The sequence below is a fragment of the Sciurus vulgaris genome, assembly GCF_902686455.1.
Source record: "Sciurus vulgaris genome assembly, chromosome: 12".
In the NCBI taxonomy this organism is placed as follows: Eukaryota; Metazoa; Chordata; class Mammalia; order Rodentia; family Sciuridae; genus Sciurus; species Sciurus vulgaris.
The window spans coordinates 81,567,599-81,589,139 of record NC_136473.1 but is presented as its reverse complement, the minus strand read 5'-3'; the positions used below and the strand labels follow the sequence as shown (position 1 = coordinate 81,589,139).

The 21,541-nt window shown below is 41.2% G+C and overlaps 2 protein-coding genes across 4 annotated transcripts in view; one reads left to right on the top strand and one right to left on the bottom strand.

The window, feature by feature from the left end:
* The window catches only part of LMOD1 (leiomodin 1), a 50,124-nt gene extending 39,294 nt beyond the window's left edge, over nucleotides 1-10,830 (bottom strand). Inside the window, exons 1-2 of the mRNA XM_079106025.1 lie at nucleotides 10,715-10,830; nucleotides 1,252-2,650 (exon numbers count right to left, since the gene is read on the bottom strand). Coding sequence (XP_078962151.1) covers nucleotides 1,252-1,512 — 261 coding nt within the window. The 5' untranslated portion in view covers nucleotides 1,513-2,650; nucleotides 10,715-10,830. The remainder of the gene's footprint in view (nucleotides 1-1,251; nucleotides 2,651-10,714) is intronic.
* A 144-nt stretch (nucleotides 10,831-10,974) lies between these two features.
* TIMM17A (translocase of inner mitochondrial membrane 17A) lies at nucleotides 10,975-21,180 on the top strand. Of its 3 annotated transcripts, none has more exons than XM_079106038.1 (6): nucleotides 10,977-11,083; nucleotides 15,121-15,220; nucleotides 15,341-15,404; nucleotides 16,457-16,585; nucleotides 17,319-17,429; nucleotides 20,326-21,180. In XM_079106038.1, the coding sequence occupies exons 1-6, from the start codon at nucleotides 11,058-11,060 to the stop codon at nucleotides 20,409-20,411; spliced, it is 516 nt and encodes a 171-aa protein (XP_078962164.1). In that variant the 5' UTR covers nucleotides 10,977-11,057; the 3' UTR covers nucleotides 20,412-21,180. The 3 variants fall into 3 exon arrangements, with proteins under 3 accessions (XP_078962166.1, XP_078962164.1, XP_078962165.1); XM_079106039.1 differs by lacking the exon at nucleotides 10,977-11,083 and adding an exon at nucleotides 11,171-11,501; XM_079106040.1 differs by lacking the exon at nucleotides 16,457-16,585 and having other exon boundaries at nucleotides 10,975-11,083.
* The last annotated feature ends 361 nt before the right edge of the window (nucleotides 21,181-21,541 follow it).

The window sequence follows — 21,541 nt, the reverse complement described above, 5'->3', positions numbered from 1 at the left end:
AGAGACAGAGTCCCACCTCCTTCACTTATTTTGCTTCCACCCCTTCTCTCCTCCTCCTGCTTCCCCATTCCTACTCTTGAGAAGTCAGGACCATGTTCCCCAGGGTGCTCTGAGAAGCAGTCAGTACAATTTCATACCCAGCCAGACATTCCATGCAGACATTCTCAGTTTAAAACTCTGCATGGGAATGAACGTGTCACTGATGTTGTGTGCCTCTGTTTCCATAGAGGTAAAACAAAAGACAAGGATTGGAACTGAATGTTTTTCTGCAAGAATTCTCAAGTAATAGATAATGTACAAGAGATGTGGTTGAGTAGAAGAAGAGAGCTAGTGCAAAGAGTATAATTTCCCTATTGAACACTTTTCCCCATGGACATAGGGTCCCATAAAGTCAGACCCAACTGCAGACCACTTTAATTTGTCCAAAGGCAACTCAGATATGAAAGAAATGGTGAAGAAAAATAATTCCTCCATGCCAGCCCAGGAAAACAGAAAGCACGTCGTGCTTCATGTCATCCTAGATGTGGGTAGATGCTCCCAAACAGTCACTACTTTTCCTTCTTCTGTTCTCTCCTGCATCCACCACAAAGTGACTTAATTAATTCATAAAGGGCTTAATGCCAAAAAGCGGGGCTGGCCCCTCAACAGGCTACTCTAGAGAGTGGAAAAAGAAAGGAAGGAAGACATAACACCTCGCCCTTCCTGGGAATAAAATGGAAGCTATCAGGTTAAGACATGTTCCAGCCCATAGACCCTGGCCCCTTCCCCCATTGCTTTGGGAAGCCCATCTCCCCCACCCTGAGCTTCTTTGAAGAGTCCATAAGCTATGGGGAAGCCATAGGTCAGGGGAAAGATGCATCTTTCTCTCACAAGGAGGAATTAGCCTTCTCTTCTTAGGTAGCTGGCAGGAAACTGCGAGCATCTATTCTTGTGTCCCTTCTCACTATAGGGTGGGATGAGCATGAAGGAAAAAAACAGATGTGAGGGACCAAGATGGAATCAACTCCCTTTCTACTAGTAGTCCCATGTGGTTTTGTGAGATGCCGTGTTCCTGCAACATACCAACCTTTTCTTATAAAACAGAAATTAGGGGTAAGAGGTTCGCACTGCTAGTTTAGTGGATAGTAGTTCTAAAGCACTCCATCCTTTGCCAATAAGAACAGTCCCTCTGAGAAAAGAAACATCCTAGCCGTGGAGTCAGGGTTCCCAGCCCTCCCTCCTCCCCGCTTCCCTCCAGGGTGTGTCACTCACATCCATGGACATCTCCCTCTGAATAAGTTTCTTGGTCTCCTTTTCACAAAAGTTGAGCATGGCTTCCCGGTTGTACATGCCCGTGGACTGTTTGTCTGTCAGGTTCCTCTGTCGCAGCCCCACAGGAATGCTCCCATCTGGGTCCACCACATCGAGCTCCTTCTCCAGCTCCTCCATCTCCTCTGGGGACAGGGTGGACAGCAGACTGTCGATGTCAGGGTCTTCACTCACCTGCCGGCGATACTTGGCTACCTTTGACATATTGGCAAAGTGGGCTGTGGCTCTTGCCGGAGTTATGGGAGTGCTCGTGGGCAGGGAAGGGACCAGGAGCAGATCTGGATGGAGCCGAGTGGGCTTGGGAGCAAGCCTCCAGCTGGTCAAGGACTGCAGCTCCTTGGCCCTGCAGAGCCACAGGTGCTCAGTGGACGCAGCAGCCTCCCTGCAGCCCAGGGCTAGAGGACCCTGTCTGGTCTAACCAGTGGCCAATAAGACCCGACAACTGCCTGCCCTGAAAGGAGAAGCCAATCCCCAAGCGGGGGGCGGGCCTGCCTCGCTGTCAGAGCTGTTTGAAACTTGAGGACATTCCAGGGAATCTTGGAGCGCTGTGTGACCAAATTTAGTACAGAGCAGTTTAGCCTTTTAAAGACAAGGGGGCCGTGCAATGAGAAAAAGATACAAAAATGCAGAGGCTGGAAGAAGTGGACCACAGCCACGGAGAGGCAGAAAAGCAGGACAAGGACACAGGAGTTCAGGAACTGACCAGCCCAAGGCATGCCCTGTTCAAACGCACTTTACTTCTCTGTTGCCAGGTGGATGTCGCTGTGGCCAGCACGTGGTTCATTGACTCCTTTCTACTGTATTTGGTAATGTGCGGGGGACTCCCAAGTGTTGATAGCCCCAGGAAAGACACTCAGTTCTAATGAGTGGCCATGCTATGCCCCGCCTATTCATTCTCTTCAGCCAAGAACTTGAATGCTGAGCATCATAGGCTCTGACCTCCAGAGAGAGGCAGGGGTCAGCTGGGCTGGAGGCAGGAATAAGCCCTTCTCATTGTGCACCCAAACTGAAAACTGGAAGTCTGTTTGAGGAAAAGCTTGGGACCTGTGGGACTCAGGAAGCTCTTAAAGAGCTGTCAATTTCCACGAGCCCCCAGGCTCCAGGGAGGAGGGTTCAACCTTCCCTCAGTTCTCATCTTTCTTCCTCTCTGGGGCATCTGTAGACAGACCTCCTTTGGGAGCACCGAGGAGGAGCCGGCAGGTCGCCACCCACATATAAATCCAGAGCACGATTTAGCATGTCTTCAGGGAAATCCAATTCTGGGCCATTGGGAGAGATACTATTGCAACAGGTCTGGCATGTTTCATAGAAGGGCTTTCCACTGCTCATCCATCACGCTGCCCTGCGCAAGTCACAGACATTCAATCTCCTGCCCCCCTCCCTCCTGCCACAAAATCCCTTCTAGAAACCCTGGTGTAAACCATCAGGGTAGATGCTTCGATCTTTCCTGGCGTCTTTCCATCCTAAGCCAGAGAGAGACAGTCACTTGATCAGCATTTGCTGAGTTCAGGGATCGTCTGGTACTAAAACTTGGCTGTGGCATTCTTGCCCACTAGTCCAGCTTAGGTGAAAAAGGTGCTGACTGGTGGGACTGGAGGACAGAAGTGAGGCAGGAGGATGGAGGGACTGGGAGAGGGTTAGAGACCCTGGGGTTTTCATTTTAAGAGTCAGCCATCATGTGGTGGTCAGTGATAAGCATGTGTTTATTGAGTGCCTATTATGTGTCAGGTGACTGACTGCTCTGAGAGCAGGGAATGTAAATAAGGATGTAAATCAGTTTGGTCCCTGACATTTTGGAGCCTACAGTCTACCAGTGACGACAGTTATTAAGTAAATAATATCAAAGAATCCCTTAAATAATTAAAAGTCTGCAAAATGCCTCAAAAGAGAAGTACAGGGGCTATGGGAAAACACAACAGAGGAGGTTGGACAGCAGTGTGATTGCAGAGATAAGAGTGTGCACTCTTCATCCAGACAGACTTGTTTTAAGACCTGGTATTGCTACTTACTGGTCATATAACTTTGGGAAAATTTTCCTCTCCTCTGAGACTTGGCTTCTCTGTCTTTAAAATAGCAACTCCCCCCTTGTAGGATTGTTGTGGACATTAAATTGTCATACATATGAAGACATTTAGCTGATACAAGAAAAACATAGTGTTTATTTGTAGTTTTTTGATTTTTTTTTTTTACAGGGAATTGTCTGGTATGTTGAAACAGGGGTGCTTACCCACTGAGCCACATCCCCAGCCCTTTCAGCCCTTTTCATATTTTATTTAGAGATGGGTCTTAAAGTTGCATAGGGCCTTGCTAAGTTGTTAAGGCTGGCTTTGAATTTGCAATCCTCCTGCCTCAGCCTCCAGAGCCACTGTGATTATAGGCATGTGCCACCATGCCCAGCCAATTTGCAGTTTTTATAATTATTTATACTTACTCTTGTCCTGGGGTCTATTTTCTCCAACCCACCTCTTCTTTTGTCTTTTCCTCCAGCAGTAATCACCCTCAATACACACAGACATAGACACACACACACACATGCACACATGTGCACATACATTTTCTCACTTGGTTCCCATTCATGCATTTAAGCATTTATTCAGATACTACTATGTATATATAGCTAGGCACCACTGACAGGGGATACAAAAGAGTTACAACACTCTTAAAAATGTATATATATTTTCCTTTGTTTTCATATTGTAGTACTGGGGATTGAACCGAGGCATGCTGTACCACTGAGCTATATCCCAAGCCACTTTTACTTTTTGAGATGGGCTGTTACTAAGTTGTTGAGGCTGGCCTTGAACTTGCAATCTTCCTGCAATCAAGACCCAAGAACCTGGGATTACAGGCATGTGTCACTGCACCTGGCCAAAAATGTATAATTTAATGGGGTAAACAATAGTTATACTGTAAGGAAAAGTAAAGCAGGCCAAAGAGACACAAGGAACTATTAAGAGTCCAAAGGAAGATGCATTAATTTTAATTCATGTTCACTGTTACCTGGAAGAGGCAACATCTCCCGGGATCCTAGGCTGTGGAGCCGCCCTACTCAACCTCTAGTCCCCATCAGCTGAGAGCAGCTCTCCAGCTTCCTGAGACTCTTCTCTCTTAGGCTTCTTGCCAAAAATGTTCATTGTTCCCTGAAGGGGAAGCAGGGCCTGAATGCAAATAACTCTCCTAAGCCCCGGGAATCAGCCTCTGTACCGTTTGGTTTCAGTGACCTTCTCCTCTGAGCCTAGTGGTCTCTGTTCTTGGAATATTCTAAAAAAATAAATCCACAGCTTCTAGACACAGGGGAGAATTCATGGCCTTCTAACTGGGTGTCTACGCATAAACCCCTGTAACTGATCTGACTCAGGTTCCAGTTTCAAATAGCTCACATAATAGTTGGAAGCTCTTTGATCTCTAGAGTCCTAGGGATCCCTGAGAGTGCTTTCAGACTCTGAATCTCTCCCCTTGAAAGGCACCACAGCTGGGACTGGAGGATATAGGAATCTAGTGTTCTGCAAGTACAGTCTCCTCCAGGCCCTGCCACCAGGGGCCACACAGTATGGTGGCAATGGTTGCCCAAGCTCAGAATCCACTTCCAACAAAAACAAATTCATCCTGGAGGTTGGGGAATTCTGGATTGGCCTATTCCTCACAGAAAATTAAGCATGTTGTTGCTAGAGGTATGGAGAGGAAAAAAAAAGAAACAGACTTTAAGTTTCAGTCAAGAAGAGGATCCAAGATGGCGTACTAGAGGGAGGCTGCATTCCTTGTCGCTCCATAACTCTGGTTTCAAGCAGAGGATATCTGTTTCTTGGTGAGGCTGTTTCTGCTGCTTATCAATCCCCTGCTGTTTACCCCATTTGTCTGCTGTGATCACCTGCAGTCTGCCAGCATATCGATGATGCCTTTTTTGAGTGCAGACTGCTCACTGTCAGACGTCTATCATCCGCCATTTGCCTGCCTCTTGCCAGTCCATCGCCTGCCTTACACCTATCCGTCACCCAACACACGAGGTTCACCTCCCAATCGTCTGACAACAGTCAGCAAACTGATCGCCGACTGCCAGTGGAGCACCAGCTGCCTGCTGTTGCCTGGAAGTTCACTGTTACAGTACCTGCAGGTTTGATTACACGTGGCTGCCGCCATTTTGAGACAACAGCCAGGCCCCGTAGGACCCCTAGTTGGACTGACTGAGCCCTGTCTCCAGGATCCCTCAGCCCAACCGATCACTCCATGCCTCTGGGGCCCTCACATCGACTGACTACTCCCTGCCACCAGGACCACCAGACCAACTGACTGCACCCTATCACTGGGACCCCAGACTGAATGATTGCACCCGGCCTCCAGGATCCCACAACCACACCAAACACACCCGACCTCCAGGACCCCTGCCTGACCAACTGCACCCCACCTCCAGGACCTCCAGCTGACTGCGTCTACACCCTGAGCTGAGCTCCCCATTTGCCAACACATTTGGAAGCCAGAACGGCCATCTTGGATAATCCTGGAAGCCATAGCTCTGATCTTTAGGTGGGGCAAATCCCATCCTGAGATGCCTGCTGGAGGCTTGAAGCTCATTGTCAGGTACCTCTCATGCATTAGGCTACTGAAGACTAGGAGGTTTCATTACTATATGACTGTTATACTGTAGATTTTATTTTTTATCCTTATTGAAAAAATTTAAGTTTTTATTTCTTTACTTTTCTTGCTCTCTTTTCCTTTTGTTTACCTGTTCCCTCAGAGTCTCTTTCTCCCTTTTTTGCATGCTAACATCCAATTTCTTTTGATTACACTCTCACCCTTTCTATTATCTAGAATTTCTGTATATTCTTTTCCTATCCCATTAACAGCCACATTCTACATCCCTCTGCATCCTCTTTGTCCTCCATTAGAAACTGTAGACCTTATTGCAAATGTTTGTTTTACTGAAGATAATATTTGAACTCATTCTGTTTACTATGACAATTTTGTTATTGTCCTCATAGGGACTATTTGGTCTAGGAATTGCATAGTGTCTGAATTGGGCACTGCTAATATTCATCTCCCCTTAAAGAAAAGGTTTTGGAAACCTATAGGGCCACTATAAGCCTATAGGGGGAAATCTGCAATACCTCAGATCTGCACTGCTAGAAGGGAAGATACATGAACAACATGAAAAAACAAGGGAAGAAAATGATCCAAACAAATCTAGATTCTATATTAATAGAATCCAATGACAGTAAGTTAGAAGAAATGTCAGAAAAGGACTTCAGTTTATACATGATTAAGATGATTCGCGAAGCAAAGGATGAGATAAGAGAGCACACACAGGCAATAAATGATCATACCAATAAGCTGAAAGAGTAACTGCAGGAAGCAAAAGATCATTTCAACAAAGAGATAGAGATTCTCAAAAAAAAAAAAAAAAAAAAAAGGGAAATCCTTGAAATGAAGGAAAAAATAAACCAAATAAAAAACTCAATGGAAAGCATCACCAAAAGACTAGACCACTTGGAAGACAGAACCTCAGACAATGAAGACAAAATATTTAATCTTGAAAATAAAGTTGCCCAAACAGAGAAGATGGTAAGAAATCATGAACAGAATCTCCAAGAACTATGGGACATCATGAAAAGACCAAATTTAAGAATTATTGGGATTGAGGAAGGCACAAAGATACAAACCAAAGGAATGAAGTTTCAGTCCAAATACATGATGGGGGCTGGTAGCTCACTTGTCTAGCACATGTGAGGCCCTGAGTTCAAGCCCCAGGACTGCAAAAACTAACAAAGGGAAAAAATGTGGTGGAATGAAGAGGGATAGTAAGGATCCAGTCAATTAACTAAGACTTAGGTGACTCTCAACAGGACTGGATTTCCCCAGGAACGTCACATCTTCTGGAATACAGGGTGGTAGTATAGTACAGCAGACAAGACCTCAGGCTCTGGAGTCAAATTACGTGGGTTCAAATCTGAGATGTGTAATGCTGAGGCTCAGGAAATGGAAAATGAGGCTATTAAAAGTATTTACCTAATACTGTCTCACAGAGTTACAGAGATATCATTAAATAAGATAATACATACAAAGTATTCAGAGTAACAGCATCAGGCACAAAGTAAACACTCAACAATTTTTGCTATATAGTTCTTTCATACATACACATATATTTATATATAAGGATCTGGATATACAGATAGATAAATATGCACTGATGTAAATAGCTAAAGCAGGGGCCAGAGTGTGTGAGACCACAAAAGGGAAATTTTCACATTGGTTCTCTATTTTTTTTTTTTTTTTTTTTTTTTGGATACTGGTGATTGAACCCAGCACATCCCCAGTGGGGACACTGGTTCTCTTTTGGGGGTTGTAAGAAGTTTCTCCAGAAGAAAGCAGCAGGCATTGTCTCTGGAAGCAAGCCACTGGCCTGGTATGACACTTTGGATATGAGCAGAAATGGTCAGAGAAGAACTCTGAGATAACACAAGTCCAACTAAAGTCTTCCTGAAAGGAGAACCAGGAGAGGAAAAATGGCTGAAAAGAGACAAGAGATTGCTACTTCCCACCCTCACCTGGGCGGAGCTAAAACCCCTCTGTTCACCAAATTGGCCCCAGTCACAGACTGGAACCCCAAACCCAAGAACTGGCTGAGTCTTAGGCCTCATTTATCTGTGCCAAGCTAGCTTCTTGGTGACTTGGACCAAGCAGGACTGGGGATGGGGCACATACATGGCCTATGATATAGATGGAACTCTTTAGGTCACAGTAGCCGCTGTTTCAATAGAACTCAACCTATTGATGTTCAGGAACCTCTAAGTCAACACAAGTTCTGAGTGGTCAGGAGGTACAGATTCTGAAAATGCATTCCCACCAGTGTCTGATCACAAAGGATTCCAGCAAGGGTCCTATACTGAGCCAGAAAACTAACTTTCAACAAAACATACCCTGGTGTTTGGAATCATCAGCTCTAACTGCCCCCACGTTCATGGTGGGTTTTCTCTCAAGGACCTCTACTGCTTTCTTCCATCATTCCTTCTTATCACTAGTCCTTCAGTGAGAGCCACTGAAGTCCCTCAGACTTCTTTAAGACTCACTAGGGGGAGATTAGAATACCAAGATCTTTTATTTCAAAAGAGTTCTTCATTTAGCACCCTGGAACCAAATGCAAATGGGTATCTTTGAGAGAGAGGTGATATGTTCTTCCAACAAAGGCTAAGTCCCAGGTTTTCCCTGGCCAAAAATAATCCTGTTATCTGTTGCAGTTAAAAGAGAACAAACCTGGGCTGGGGTCACGCTCAGTGGTAGAGCACTTGCCTAGCATACTGGTGGTCCTGGGTTCAATCCCTAATGCTGGAAGAAAAAAAAAAAATAAAGAAAGCAGAGAGGGGAAAGTCTACGACTGTTTACTGGTCACCTGAGGAGGGTCTCCCAGAACAGTAAATTCTGTAGAGTCAGAATGAAGTCAGCTGGGGAACCACAAGCTAGAATCTGGACTTCAGCTTTGTAAACTCTGACACTCAGCACCAGCACTGCAATGGTTAATCTTATGCCACAGGGTGTCCAGATTAAGCATTGTTTTGGGGTATGTCTGTGAGGGTGTTTCCAAATGCAAACAGCATTTGAATTGGTGGACTCTCAGTAAAGTAGACCATTCTTCCCAGTGTGACTGGGCAACATCCACTAACAGCCTAAATAGAATGAAAGATGGAGGAGGAAATCTCCCTTCTTTTCCTGCCTTACTGCTGAACTGTGACACCCATCTCATCTCCTGCCTTCAAATTTGGATTTATACAATTGTCGTCCCTGGTTCTTGGGCCTTTGACCTTGGGTGGAATACACTGCCAGCTTTCTAGAGTCTCCAGCTTGCAGATGCAGATTGAGATTTCTCATGTTCATCACATGAGTCAGTTCCTCATTCTTTTTATCTATCTATCTATCTATCTATCTATCTATCTATCTATCTATCTATCATTGATTCTGTATCTCTGGAGAACCTGGGCTATTCCTTGTGATTGAGTCAAAAGAACCAAGCTCAAAAGAGGCAGATGTATAAACCAATATTAACTACCAGATAGAAAAGAACAGTTATAAGCATATGCCATGGCATTCACTGCTATATGGAAATATATTCAGAAACCAATTAAGAATTAGAAGATTGCATAATGAATACGGAATAAGAGCTTGGAAGAGCTTGGGCTATTGAGACCACGGAAGAGCAAAAAGCTCTGTCAACTGTGAATTAACACTACCTAATTGGTTGTGAACTATGAAGCTCTCAGCAACTACACATGGTTTCCTTTAGGAAGCAAAGAAAAGATTCGAGAGCTAAAAGATATTTCATCTGGTCTCCCCCACCCTGCCCCCCCGGGCTGTGAGATCAGAAAAAATATCTTTGCCCCATGAAAGTGCCAATCTCTAGTTATTGAAATATTTATGTCTGGTGTGCTGACTAAACACTGGCTCTCTATTCCTTCTAGGCTCCATGTTGTCCCTCTCCCATATTCTCTCCAGCCTGTACAATGAATTAGATTTAAGTATTCTTAATTACAGTCACACATTCCAAACAGACCTCCTTTGGAATGTATTCATCCAAATCAGATGGCTAGTTTGAACTGTTCTTCTCACATATAAGACACTGCTAATCTTTAGTTCTATTAAGAGTTCAATCCATCTGCTCACATTATTTCCAAGCCTTTGGAGGGAACCTCACTTCTCACTGATGTCTTCTATTTATTACACTGACTTTTCCATAAAACAAAAACATAAGCATTTTAAAGTCAAAGTGCAGAATGAAGAGGAACTCCTTCCATGGTCATCACATGATTGGTTTTTGCTGACTGTTAGTTAAAACAATCTAATGGGTTCCCAGCATTTTAGTCTCTTTTTCTCATGGATAAAAATCCCTCACACCTTCTGGTGATTATTAGTGGGGAGACTCAGAAGAGGCTCTGGAGTCAAGTCCCTCAAATCAAGTGTCCAGTTAGTCAAGACTTTCCAGCTGGCTGGAATTTCAATTTCAGAAACATCTATTGAGCATCTATTACATTTCAGGCACTGTGATTGATTATAAGGCAGTGAGACAGCATCTCCCCTAAAGGAGTTATGTGTAGTTGCCAAGAGAGTCACAGTGAATTACATAGCATTAATTCACAGTTTATAGAAAAAAAATACTTAAAAAAAAAAAAAAAAGCTGGGTCTGGTGGTTGGTGCCTAGAATCCCAGCAACGCAAATGGGGAGGCTGAGGCAGGAGGACCACAAGTAGGAGGTCAGTCTGGGCAACTTAGTGACACTCTGTATGAAAACATTTTTTTTTAAAGGGCCTGGGATGCAGTTTAGTAGTAAAATGCTTACCTAGCAAGTGCAACGCCTGAGTTCCAACCCCAGTACCTCAAAAAAGAAAAAGAAAAAAAAAAGAAAAAGAAAAGAAAGGAAACGTACAGTATTTATGAAGCTTGATGAACCCTTGCGGAGTAATATCAGGTTTACCTCAGGCCACGGAACCTTCAAGTAACTGAGTAATTTGAACTCTGTCACTTGCCAGGTCCCTGCCTACACAACTCAGACCCACTGCCTTCGAGGACCTGGGCGGGGCTAGTCCCACTGAGCCAAGGTTGGGTCCCGCCCACGCACCGCCCCCATGATCCCCGACTGCCATTGGCTGCTAGGGGAAGCGGTGAACCAATCCTCATAGACCGTAACGCCCCCCTCTCGGGATCACTTCCGCCGCTGGGGTCAGTTTCCGCCCAGCTTGCCCGGCGTCGCCCGCGCGGCTGGAGTCAAGATGGAGGAGTATGCGAGAGAGCCTTGGTGAGCTGCTTCTGCTGTCTTTGCTTTTCTATTCCCCTTCTGCCTTCGGCCCTCGGCCCTCGGCCCTCGCTCTCCCCTGTTCAGTCTCCCCCGAGGTGCCAGCCGAACTCAGGCGCGGGCTTGTGGACGTGGGCTTGGTAACCGTATGCAGTGCAGACGTGAGCAGCCAGTTGGCTTCTCCGTCCTGTAGTCCCCCACCCCAACACTCTAGTGACCTTGCGGTGGATGGTGAGGAGGTCGGTCCAGGCTGGGGCATGATGGAGCCTTGGAACTGCCTCCCGAGGCAGGAAGTGTGGACTTTGTGCGGGGTCAGCAGTAATCCTCTATGCCCGCTGACCCACTGAGGTGACCTTGGACGCTTCCCTACACCTCGTTTTGCTCAGTGCCTGCATGAAAGAAAGGGAAAATAGGCTTCTGAGTGAGTGCCATTCTTTTTTTTTTTTTTTTTTTCCAATTTTGGTACTGAGGATTGAAAACAGGGCGCTTTACCATTGATCTACACTCCAGCCCTTTTTATTTTTTATTTTGAGACAGAGTCTCACTAAGTTGTCGAGGGGCTCACTAAGTTGCCCAAGGCTGGCCTCGAAATTGGTGATCCTCCTGCCTCAGCGTCCCGAGTCGCTGGAATTACTGGCATGCGCTACCACGCCCGCTGGGAGTGCCGTTCTTGAGTCCTTATTTGTATCGTGACGTATCCACATGGTGAAGCATATCAAATGAGTGGAACATAGATTTCACCCACGGGGTCCTGCTTAGAATTCTTTCTTGAGGAAGAAGGAAAGCAAAAAAAAATATCTGGAAAGTAGAGAGAAAGAGATGGATGTGTTTTCTGAAAAGCCGTGAACAGAAATTCTTTCACTCATTAACCTTTTATTGAGTGAAGGCTCTGTGCTTAGTGATTGGTTATGTTAAAAAAATAAAATAAAACAATGAATAAGTCAGGCACATAAATAGATCATTGTAAAACCGTGTAGTCCCTGCTAGTAGACTCAGGTTAAAGAGCTTAAAGATTTTGAGGTCATAAGTGAAAAATCATATCTTGATATTTGAGTCAATTGTGTGTGTGTGTATATATATAAGAACAAGAACCAAAATATCCTCCAGTTGTGTAAGTGCCCAGGACTTTTAAATATTACCTTACTAACAATAACCCTGTTACCTTCTTTGTGCCCACTCTGCCAAGACATACAGCATACATATTTAAGCTCTGCCCGGCTCCTCACTTATCTCTTCAAAGACGGTTATCCCCCTTTCAGTATTGTGTTTGTATATGCAGGGCTCAGCATATTGTAAATTACTGTTGGATATGGTTGAGGGGGTAAAGTAATTTCCTTGAGTTAATCATCTTATAAAAATAATGATTTTCCAGGACTGTGGGTGTGACTTTGTGGTAGAGCACTTTCCTACCATGTAATATAGACCTGAAGTAACCTCTCAAGTTATCCAGTCTCAAAACTATTAGCATCTTTTTCCTCCTTTCACTGCCCCCCTTCCACATGTGCAGTATGAATTCTTTAAAATTTCTGCCGTTCTTTCAATTTCTGATGTCAAGAATTTACCTGGTACCCTTGATGCCTTTTACAATAACTTCCTAATTGCTTTCCTTATCTCCAGCACTGTCTAATACAACATTTGGGCTTCATCATCCTAAATACTTACTTTTATCATAGTTGTCTTTTCAAAAATCTCTTAGGCTGTTAGTTGTGGTGGTGTTTGCCTGTAATCCCAGTAACTGGGGAGGAGGGTAAGTTTAAGGACAGCCTCAGCAATTTTTCTCAAAATTTAGAAAAATAAAAAGGACTAGGGATGTGACTAGGTGGTAAAGCACCCAAAATCAAAACAAAACCCTTATGGTAGTGGAAAGCTATGGGGGATTTAGAGTACTGGATTTTGTATTTTAATTGGCTTTACTAATTACTGCTTATATGATCTTAGACAAGTTAATCTCTGTATGAACCTCTTTTTCTTTTAATCTTTGAGATGCAGAGGAAACAGGAATATTCCTTTGCAAAGTTAAAATTTATGGATTCTGAAGGAAAAAGGAACTTAACTTTTTTGGAATTCATTGATTATATTTGCATTAGAGGGTGCCTAAACTATAGTTGATACTTTTAATCTTATTGTTACAGGTTTTCTGTTTCTTTAAGTATTTCTTAGTTGCCAACGACCTTTCTTTTATTTGTTTATTTATATGTGGTGCTGAGAATCAAGCCCAGTGCCTCACACATGATTGGCAAGTGCTCTACCGCTGAGCTAGTATCCCAGCCCAATTACTGGTTGGTTTTCTCTTATCTACATATATATGACATTTATATTTTTGTGGAGTCTGGCATTATCCTTCTCTGCAGCCCATCACTTCCCTGTAGGAACATTTTTTATTTAGCCAGACTTTGTTCACAAACTGTTTCCATCTTGCCTTTGTTTCAGGTATTCTCTGGTAATAGTGTAACTGCTCTTTGATCTGAAGCCTGCTGTTCTTTATCCCTTTTTTTTTGTTTGTTTGTTTGTTTGTTTTTTGAGTACTGGGGATTGAACTCAGCAGCACTTTACCACTGAGCTGCATCCTTGGTCCTTTTTCAATTTTTATTTTGATATAGGGTCTTGCTGACTTGCTTAGGGCTTCACTAAATTGCTGAGGCTGACCTCAAAGTTGACATCTTCCTGTCTCAGCATCCCAAATTGCTGGGATTATAGGTGTGTGCCACCACACCTGGCTTTATCCATTTTTGGGGGGAAGGGGTACCGGGGATTGAACTCAGGGGCACTCAACCACTGAGCCACATCCCTAGCCCTGTTTTGTATTTTATTTAGAGACAGAATCTTACAGAGTTGCTTAGTGCCTCACTATTGCTGAGGCTTTGAACTCACTATCCTCCTGTCTTAAGTACTCTGAGCTGCTGGGATTACAGGCATGCGCCACTGTGCCTGACTTTTTATCCATTTTTTAATGCTGATTTATTTCAGCTTCAACTAATTGTAATATCACTTAGGATAAAAAACAAATCTTGGACTTAGAAAATTAATTTAACTACTCACAGACTTCTATAAATCTGATTCCTAGAATAATAGTGCTATTCTACTTATCAACCTCCAACCCAACAAGAATTGTGTGAATTATAAGTTTAAAAGCAGGTAGCTTATTGTAGTGCTTTTCCCTTGAGACTAGATAAAAGAAAATGAATTTAACTACTCAAAGAATTTTATAATCCAGGTTCTTAGAATAATAGTTCTATTCTTATCAAATTACTCAGATTTCATGTTACATAAATTTAACCTCAAATTATTGGATATTATTCCAGTGTGTTAAAAGGATATGATTCAAACTAAAGTTTCAAATGCTTACTTGGACTCCATAAACCTGGGGAGAATTACACACTTTTAAATTTTTGTCTTTGTAGTTATTGTATCTTCACTGAGTCTCAGCTTTGAAATTTATTGCACCTGGAGAACTTACCCTGATCTCTAAGAGACTGAATCAACATTGTTTATTACAGCATAATTTCCTGAGTATTTGTTTGTTTTTACACAGTTCCTGATTTATGATAGATTCAGTAATTGTTAAGTAAATGAATAAATTCCAGTTAAAAATGAGGAATTAATGTCAGTTCTGTTTTTTCTAGCTTAAATGACTTGTAGTTGAATAGATATGGATATGATCAGTGTTCTTTATCTTTGTGTGTGTGTCTCTCTCTCTACACACACACAGACACACATTATTATTTGTACTGAGGTTTGAACTCAGGGTGCTATACGACTATATCCCCAGCCCTTTTCTTATTTTTATTTTGAGATGAAATTGCTAAATTGCCCAGGCTGACCTTGAATTCATGATTCTTCTGCCTCAGCCTCCTGAGTAGCTGAGATTAAAGTGTGGGCACCATGCCTAACTATATCTATATTTTATAGGCCACATATTTACTGATTGCAGTGGATTCTGAATTGGAATAAAGGAATTGTTTCCCTTATTGTGTTAGCAAAGAAAGTTTTATGGTTTATGTATGAGAAATAAGGTCATTTTTTTCCTTCTCTGTTCTTAGCCCCTGGCGAATTGTGGATGACTGTGGTGGGGCCTTTACCATGGGTACCATAGGTGGTGGTATCTTTCAAGCAATCAAAGGTTTTCGAAATTCTCCAGTGGTAAGTAGGTGATTGGTCTTATATATCATCACTGGAAACTGGAGTTTGATACTATGTCCTCAGATGTGCTTACACATCTAATGTATTGTAATTGGATTGCTTCTTTTTGTTTTGTGGTAGGGAGTAAACCACAGACTACGAGGGAGTTTGACAGCTATTAGAACCAGGGCTCCACAGTTGGGAGGTAAGCAGAATTTTTCCATTTGCACTCTAGTTTTTTTTTTCTCCCCCCTGTTAATTTGAAGATGAAACTATGTATTTTTTTGTTTGTTTAAATTATGCCAGTTAGTGATTTTAGTTTAACATCTTATTACAAACTAGCATCCGTGTAAGTTCTTGATTTATGGTTGGGACAGTTAATTGAATTATTACATACATTTGCAAATCTTGTCTCTGTCCTTCAGATGTTCAGTGATTTATTTTTTATTTATTTATTTTTTTCCCTTTCCCTGCTCCAGAAAAAAAGACGTGTTTAAAGTTCAGGGTTGACAAGTCGGTGATGAGTTTCTGGGGATGTAAAGTTGAAGAGAATATAATCTGAAGGATAAGGATTTTATAAGAGAGAATTGATCAAGCTGGTTGTGCCAAACACGTTTACTCATTGTGTAGAGATTGGTGCACAATTTTAAAAGATTGCATGCATTGCATTTATAAATCTTGGTTACTTAGAAGCTGAGGAAGAGAGATAACAAAAAAAATGTGGAAATTATATAGTCAAGTGGAGACAACTGACTGTTTTCATAAGACATGAGAAAACTTTTTACTTGTCATTCCTTAGAAATGAAGATTGTAAGGCAGGTCTGGTGGCACATACTTGTAATCTTAGCAACTTGGGAGGCTGAGGCAGGAGGATCTCAAGTTTGAGCCCAAACTCAGAAACTGAGTGAGACCCTCAGCAACTTAGTGAGACCTTGTCTCAAAAAGGCTGAGAATGTGGCTCAGTGGAAGAGCACCCCTGGTTTTAATCTCCAATATCAGGAAAAAGCAAAAAAAAAAAATTGGGGGCTGAGGATGTAGCTTAGTGGTAGAGTGGCAAGTCATCCCTTTCCTAGTATGTATGAGGCCCTAGGTTATTAATCCACAGTACCACCAAAAAGAAAAGTATTCTATTGTTCAGTGTCTGTACATATTTGAGTGTGAGATTTTTGGGAATATGGTAAATGTTATTTAAAATTAACAATTTAAGGTTTAAAAATAAATTTTTATTAGTATTTGTTTGTTTTGATGATGAAATAGGTAGCTTTGCAGTTTGGGGAGGCCTGTTTTCCATGATTGACTGTAGTATGGTTCAAGTCAGAGGAAAAGAAGATCCCTGGAACTCCATCACTAGTGGTGCCTTAACAGGAGCCATACTGGCAGCAAGAAGTAAGCAATTGTTAGAGATAGACTTTTGGGATGCTCTCTTCTGTCTTAATTTAGTGACATCTGTAAGATATAAAACTGAACATTGCTTAATTTGATGAAGCATGAATATATTTGGTCATTTAAAAAAAAAAAAGAAGAAGTGTAAGGGTATGTATTTGGAATGTTTGAGGCGAGAACACGGAGTTCTAACCCATGTATGAGAATGGTTAAGAGCTCTTCAGGTCCTGTTCAGGCCATTTATTACCTTTGTGACCAGGCAGTATGCCAAACTTTTTGTGCCATGATTTCATCATTACTCTCAAATTAATAATAGTACCTGCCACATTGAATTGTTAGGAGTAAAGAGCTTAAAACCATCTCCTGTATCTTTGAGACAGAGAGCAAACCAGAATTCTTTTAGACTTAGTAGTTTAGACCAGGGGTTTATAAACTTTTTTTGTAAAAGGCCAGGTAATAATTATTTTAACCTTTGTGGACTTTGTGATCCTTGCCATGATGAATTAGCTCTGCTCTCATAGTGTGAAAGCATCCATAGACAATAAATAATGAAAGAAGATGGCTGTGTTCTAATACAACCTATTTTCAAAAGCATGCAGTGGCCTGGATTTGACCTGTGGGCCATAGTTTGCTAACTGTGGGTCATGGAAAATGAGAAAGAGTCTGGAAATGGGAAGAGCCAGCCATATGGATAGCACTTTCTTTTAAAGTAATCTCTTTGTATTAACATCTTCAGACGGACCAGTGGCCATGGTTGGGTCAGCTGCAATGGGTGGCATTCTCCTAGCTTTAATTGAAGGAGCTGGTATCTTGTTGACAAGATTTGCCTCTACGCAGTTTCCCAATGGTGAGTCTTCTTTCTGCTTAATACCATAGCATTTGGAATGGTTTCCTAATGTTAAGAAAGAATATTTTGTCTACTAAAATGGATAATTTGATTTCTATGTTAGATGTTAACATGCTGTAGTTCATGAAGACTATGATAATAGGCTCAATTCTAGTTGAAAAAGTGAACATGAACATAATCCATGTTCAGTGATGCTTAGTTAACTACAGTAACAAAAATGCTTTGGTTACTTAATTTGCTGTTGCTCTTTCTTTGTGGCTCTAGTTTTATCAGTGTTCATTTGCTTATTCTAAGAAATTTCTAGTCATTTTAGCTGGGCCCAGTGGTTCATGCCTGCAATCCCAGCTATTTGGGAGGCTGAGGCAGGAGGATCACAAGTTCAAGGCCAGCCTCAGCAATTTATTGGGATCCTGTCTCAAACAAACAAACAAAAAAAAAGGTCAATCCCCAGTACTGCAAAAAACCCAAACAAACAAACAAATTTTAAAAGTGCTGGGAATATAGCTTAGTGGTAGAGTATCCCTGGGTTCAATCCCTAGTACCACACACAAAAAAGGGAAGTCAGTCCCTACTTACCCTCAAAGACATATTCTCATGGGGTAACACATTAACAACCAATGAGATTATTTCAAATAATATTGCTTGTTTTGAAGAAAATAAAATGTAAAGTGGTAGAAGGTGGCTTATGTTTGGGAGGGTCACTTTAGGATCGTAAGGAAAGTCTCTTTGAGAAGTTGGGTCATGTAATTTGTTGCTAATTGTACATGGTCATGGAATATTAACTCAGCCATTAACTTATACAGTTTATTATAACTGTTCAAAACTTCAGTGTCAAAATGGAAATATTCTTTGATAGGAAGGAAGCAGAGATATGAAGGTTATAGTAGTAAAAACTTGACCTGGCTTTTGGGGAAGAAAATAGGCAGAAGAGTGAGACATGGTGAAAATTATTTTTGGAGCTTGGAAAAGAATCAGCATAGAGTTAGGAATAAATCATACCTCCCAATTTGATTTGATTCCCCTGAAGCACTGAGGGAGAGATTTAATATCTTTTTGGCACAGTTTTTGAGAGCACAGCTCATTAGTTGCCAGTGTGATGATCTAGATGACCCTCTCACTTTGTTTCTGTTTTTTGGTCATTAATTTTGAGTTAACAGTCTTATTATGATGGCATGTTCTAAGTTTGCTTTTTAGTTTGTTTTGTTCACTTTTGTGTAAATGATTTCACATGAAACATCAGAAGAATTTGATATTTTCGGAAATTCAGATATGGATATAACAAAAACTTTAATAGTTGTGTTTTTTTTTTTTTTTTTTTTTTTTTTTTTTCAGTGCTGGGGGTTTGAACCCAGGGCCTGTGCTTGGAAGGCAAACACTCTACCAACTGAGCTATATCCCCAGCCCATGTTATCTTATAGATAGAAATTAGCCTTGGTTACTTTGCTTTAAGCTTTTTTCCTTAGAGGGAATCTTCTTTTCAGTAATCAAAACTAGGCATTTATATAGAAGCAACCAAAAAGTGGCTCATTTTATTTTTAGACAAGAGATATGTTTTTAAAATGTTGTGGAGGGGGAACCTTTGAAAAGTTAATCATGTTTTTCCAGTTAACTTACACATCTCAGTAACTTGGAAGGCTGAAGCAGGAGGATTGCAAGTTTAAGGCCAGCCTGGGCAACTTTGCAAGACCCTGTCTCAAAATAAAATTTAAAAAGGTGGGGGACTGAGGATGTAGCTCAGTGTAGAGCACTTGCCTAGCATGTACAAAGCCCTAGGTGTTCAGTCCACAACACTGCAAAAAAACCAAACCAAAACAAAAACCGTATATAAAAAAGTTCTTAAAATAATGAAAAAAGATTAGCTAGATTTATATCTAAATATCAGTGATTATTTTATCTTTGATTTGTCTTTTCCACCTAATGTCTGCTCAGGTTTTCTGATATGAACAGATATTGCTTGTATAATGAAATAAAAATGTATCATTGAAGTTAGAAGTACTTAGAAAGCTTCAGGGAATTTTACTGCTGAATATTACCATCTTACCTCCTCCCCGCCTCAGATGTGTTCTTGCCTGCTTCAGTTTTCCTAAAGAAAAAAAGATTGTTTATTGCCCTACAAGTCTTTTAAGAATCACATTTTTCTTAGTTCCCAGGCCCCCTCATCCTTTGAAAACTAAAACTAAAACTTAGTTCTATAGCAAGCTAGGGGGTATCTTACCATTTTACTCATTCCCTACTTATTTTGTTATATAAATTGGATTACTGAGTTATTTTAAAATATGGCTAAAGTACTTAAACTTGGTGAAAATAATTTTGAGTATATTTGTATATGGTATTGGGGGTTGAATCTAGGGTTGCTTTACCACTGAGCTACATCTCTAGCCCTTATATTTTTTCTTTTGAGATAGGGTCTTTCTAAGTTGCCCAGATTGATATTGAACTTGTGATCTTCCTGCCTTGGCCTCCTGAATCTCTGGGGTTACAGGCATAGGTTACCACGCCCAGTTTGTAATAATAATTTTAAATAGCTACTAAAAAGTGTGTGAAGAAGTTGGAGGGATTTTTCCAATCTTGATATATGTCAGCTTGTTACAACATTTGCTTTAAAAACTGGAGTATTGCTTTTTGCTATAATGAATCCATCTGACTTTCCTGGCATAACATTTGAGAGCTGTTCCATTCTGGAAAACATGGAAGCCAGTCTGTTATGTTACAACAGATTTGAAGGTTTGCCAGATCTCTTGTGGGAAACAGGCAGATCTACAAAAAAAAAATTCATATTATAGCTCTAGTGTAGCGCATAATTTTTTAGTTGATTGGTTTATTTTATACAGACTCGTTCTTTTTAATTATATTATATTCAGATTACTTAAAAATCATTTTTATTTCTTAATTACAGGTCCTCAGTTTGCTGAAGACCCCTCCCAGTTGCCTTCCACCCAGTTACCATCCTCACCTTTTGGAGACTATCGACAATATCAGTAGAACTTTTTTCCCAGGATTTCTTTAACAGAATGGGCTGTAGTTCAAGAAGGATTTCAGAAGATCAAGTTGCAGTCTGTTTTTACAACCATAGGTGAAACAACTGTGGCCAAATAGGCTATGAAAAGACATTTAGCACTTTTTTCTATTTAAAGGAACATGGAGGGGGGGATAAAAGATGTATTCACACTTGGATTGCATTTGTGATCAAAATAAATGTCTAATACCTTAAAAGAAAATATAATAAGTGCTTAGAAGATGAAGGACCAAAGGGCAAATAACAGTGAAACGTGACCATCATTTCCTTGGGGACTTCTCTGCCTGGTTTTATGTGTTCTATTATTCAAACAATAAAAAAACTCCTGGAACTTACTCTTTCTTTTTAAGATAAGTTATAGAGTACTACCTTTTCATACTGAGCATTTCAAATAATGCATGTTTTATACTAGTCCCTCATCTCACTTGAAGTGAATAATGTATAAGAAGAATTATGCAGAGTCAACATGAATCATTTCACAGTGAAATGCTTTATGGATTTGAAGGATATGGTAACTATCTTTTACTTTGAAAGTAAACTATGCTGTCTTGTTTTTGAGGATGGTGGGTACAAGACTGTTAACTTTAGGGCTACTGCGTCTTGATTCCTGATCATCAGAAACCTCACCAGGAACAACTTGCTTTCAATATGCCCAATTCTGTATGAGAAGAATTCATGCAGGGAAAAGTTTGGTGTTGTGTGCTTGAAAATAAAATATATGCAGTTTTTAATGTGTTCCAAGTCCCCTGAAGCTGATCTCCATGTGAGGGGTGTGTTGTGGAGTCTGGTTGGGCCTGGAAATTGAGGGTTTCAGAAAAGGCTATTTTGCTGTTTTTATTGGAAGTGGCATGTGGCTTTTAGAAGGCATGATGTTAGTAATTCCCCATCTGCTTATGTCAATATCTGCATGAAACAGAACAAATCCATGTGGGTACTGTGAACACACATTTCCTAGTAAGCTTTTAATTATGGTGTGATAATTTGGAGTTTTAAAAATTGTAAAATATACATAATATATTTATCAGGCTGGGGCTATATCTCAGTGGTAGAACAGTTACCTAAGTGTGCACAAGCCCCTGAGTTTAATTGCCAGCAT

Excerpts from the sequence above, each read along its gene's own strand:
- TIMM17A (XM_079106038.1), top strand. The coding sequence starts at position 11,058 with ATGGAGGAGTATGCGAGAGAGCCTTG. Across the intron at positions 15,221-15,340 it reads GTTTTCGAAATTCTCCAGTG|GGAGTAAACCACAGACTACG; the intron begins GTAAGTAGGTGA and ends GTTTTGTGGTAG. Across the intron at positions 15,405-16,456 it reads CAGGGCTCCACAGTTGGGAG|GTAGCTTTGCAGTTTGGGGA; the intron begins GTAAGCAGAATT and ends ATGATGAAATAG.